General features: G+C 58.2%; 1 protein-coding gene across 1 annotated transcript in view; it reads left to right on the forward strand.

Moving 5' to 3' along the window:
* Positions 1-2,828, forward strand: part of ARX (aristaless related homeobox) — an 11,328-nt gene that overhangs the window by 2,383 nt on the left and 6,117 nt on the right. The window contains exon 3 of the mRNA XM_007446576.1: positions 1-632. Coding sequence (XP_007446638.1) covers positions 1-632 — 632 coding nt within the window. The remainder of the gene's footprint in view (positions 633-2,828) is intronic.

Consider the following 2,828-nt stretch of genomic DNA (forward strand, 5'->3'; position numbering starts at 1 on the left):
GCCGCGGCCGCGGCCGCCGCAGCCTGGGACACGCTCAAGATCAGCCAGGCACCGCAGGTGAGCATCAGCCGCAGCAAGTCGTACCGCGAAAACGGGGCGCCCTTCGTGCCGCCACCGCCCGCGCTGGACGAGCTGGGCGGCCCGGGGGGCGCCGCGCACCCGGACGAGCGCCTCGGCGCGGCCGGTGGCCCCGGCGGCGCCCCGGCGGCGAGTAGCGGCACGGGCGCCGAGGACGAGGAGGAGGAGCTGCTGGAGGATGAAGAGGACGAGGACGAGGAAGAGGAGCTGCTGGAAGACGACGAGGAGGAGCTGCTGGAGGACGACGCCCGCGCGCTGATCAAGGAACCGCGGCGCTGCGCCGTGGCCGCCACTGGAGCGGTGGCCACCGCCGCTGCCGCCGCGGTGGCCGCTGAAGGCGGGGAGCTGTCGCCCAAGGAGGAGCTGCTGCTGCACCCAGAGGACGCTGAGGGCAAGGACGGCGAGGATAGCGTGTGCCTGTCTGCGGGCAGCGACTCAGAGGAGGGGCTGCTGAAGCGCAAACAGCGGCGCTACCGCACCACGTTCACCAGTTACCAGCTGGAGGAACTGGAGCGGGCCTTCCAGAAGACGCACTACCCAGACGTCTTCACCAGGTACGCGCGAGGGGTGGTCGCAACGGCAGCGGCTGGAGGGAGCGAGTGGGTCCGGGAGAGGGAAGGTGGGCGGGCAGGGGCCCCGGGCTGGGGCAGGGACTCTGCTCCTGGACTCTACCCAGGCGCGCCCTCCCAAGGCACCCACCCCGTTGACCAAAAACTACTCCCCCCCTCCCTCCTACTCCGGGCCTTAAGTTTAGACTGGGATGTTTTTTGTTTTTAGTCCTTCCCAAGGTCTCTCCAGTTTAAGTTTTTCAAATTACGAGTTTTAGTTAGAGAAAAAGAAACGGCCTTTCCAAAGGCCTCCCGAACACGCCACCTTGGAGACGTGCACACCCTTGTGCACACACTCAGGGCCCCGGGCGCTACGGTCCGGAGTCCGGGCCAGGTCCCAGGCGAGGCGCAGGAAGCGCTGCCGGCCCTCGCCGCCAGAGCTAAACAGGGGCTATTTTGGGCCGCAGTGTGGTGCGATCACCATCCCTGCCTGATGCCCCGGGCGCCTACTGGGTATCAGTTAACGCAGTTCGCAGTAAAGCTGCCCGTGCCTGCGGAGAAGGCCGTTAAAAAGATCCGAGTTCTGTCATTTGAGGACTCCTGAAATAACCGAAGGAAGTCAAAACGGGGCAGTGTTTGGTATCTGTACAACTGTGGAGGCACCGGCCATAATCTTCCCTTCTCATCGCTGCCCTCTCTCCCTCCACACACATTAAACCCAGTGTTGGTTTAATGTACGCGGGTTCACAGGGGCTGGCATTGATTGCTGGAAGTCTGGCAGGCAGTAGACGGAACAGCTGGGGGAATTTTTCTCTTTGGACGGCTGTCCAACCCGGGTTTTCCTCCTAGTTACGCTCCACTTCCCACTCGCCGGGGTTTTTTTGGGGGAAAGATGTACCTGTGAGATGATTGGGCCTCTGAAGCCCAGCTTATTCATCCTACCTGGGGCGCCGGCCCGGCTGGGGGCCTTCCTCTCCCCCACCAAGGCTTAGGTCTGGCTCGGCGAGGAGCCACGGTTAGGGCAAACTTTTCCCAGCGGGGAGGGAGAAAGAGATGGGTGCTTGCCTAGCGTTGGGCTTGTCAAAGCTCGAGCAGCACCTTCGCATGAGGCGTGTGCGGCTTTTCAACGTGCATTTTAGTAGCAGCGGAAAGCTGTCTGCCCCTTTGAACCGGAGGAGAAATCGCTCAGTGTTCAGGAGGCCCGAGCCAACTCGCAAGTGTAGTTGGTCTAGCCATTAATTGCCAAACTGTCTCCTAATCAGAAACGGAAAAGAGTAGATTTAATGCGGGGCAAAGGCACTGAACTTGATCATCCCCTGAGCTAAACTTGGTCCTCTCCTCTTTCATCCAGTCCCTTCGTTACCTTTAGAAAAGAAAATAAATTTTAAAACAATTGTGTCTGTCAAATAGCTAACCTGCCGACCTGCTTTTCTGCATTTATCACATGTGTAATTCAAAAGAAGAAAATGATGTGGTGTCGCTTGGCACCCAGGCCTGCCCTTTTTTAGCTTCTCCAGGGGAACCAAAGTACATGAAGAGGGGCAGCTCCATTTCGCCACCCCATGCTCACCTCTTTCCGACCCCAGGGGGTTAGTTAGAGCCCCTAGGTTCCCGCCCGGATCCAGCCGGGAGTGTGGTTTTGGAGTTTTAGATTTGCTGATGCTCACTGTAGCAGAAGGCAGAGGGAAGCTCTCCAGTGAAGCGGTTTTCTCCCAATCCTGAAGTTTCAGGTGTGGGCCAGGGGCACTGCCAGCAGTGCAGACCCAGGTCCGAGGCTGGGGCTGCCCCCGCTCTTTCATATTAGTGAGCGGAGGGCCAATTATTCTCTGCGCGCTCATATTTTCGGTAAACAGGTCGTAAGCCATTTTACAGCATCTTAATGGTTTCCTATTTGCCTTAATTGTCGCAGTAATAACTGCAATGACGGGGTAGGGTTTCAGTTAAATTGACTTCCCCTGAGATGGGCAGGGTTTGTAGTGGGCACTGGAGTCAGGAGGTGTGCAGAATTTTGTTTAATCGAAAAATTACCCCACTGAACTCTTAACAAGCTTAACATATCTCCAGAGGGTAATGGGGAGTATGACCTAAAGGGGTGAGGGAGGGAGGATGGCGGCGGAGAGAGAGAGATGGAAGGAAAGGCGGAGAGCTGGAGAGAGAGAGAGAGAGAGAGAGAGAGAGAGAGAGAGAGAGAGAGAGAGAGAG

The sequence above is a fragment of the Lipotes vexillifer genome, unplaced genomic scaffold (genome assembly GCF_000442215.2).
Source record: "Lipotes vexillifer unplaced genomic scaffold, Lipotes_vexillifer_v1.1 scaffold1086, whole genome shotgun sequence".
In the NCBI taxonomy this organism is placed as follows: domain Eukaryota; kingdom Metazoa; phylum Chordata; class Mammalia; order Artiodactyla; family Lipotidae; genus Lipotes; species Lipotes vexillifer.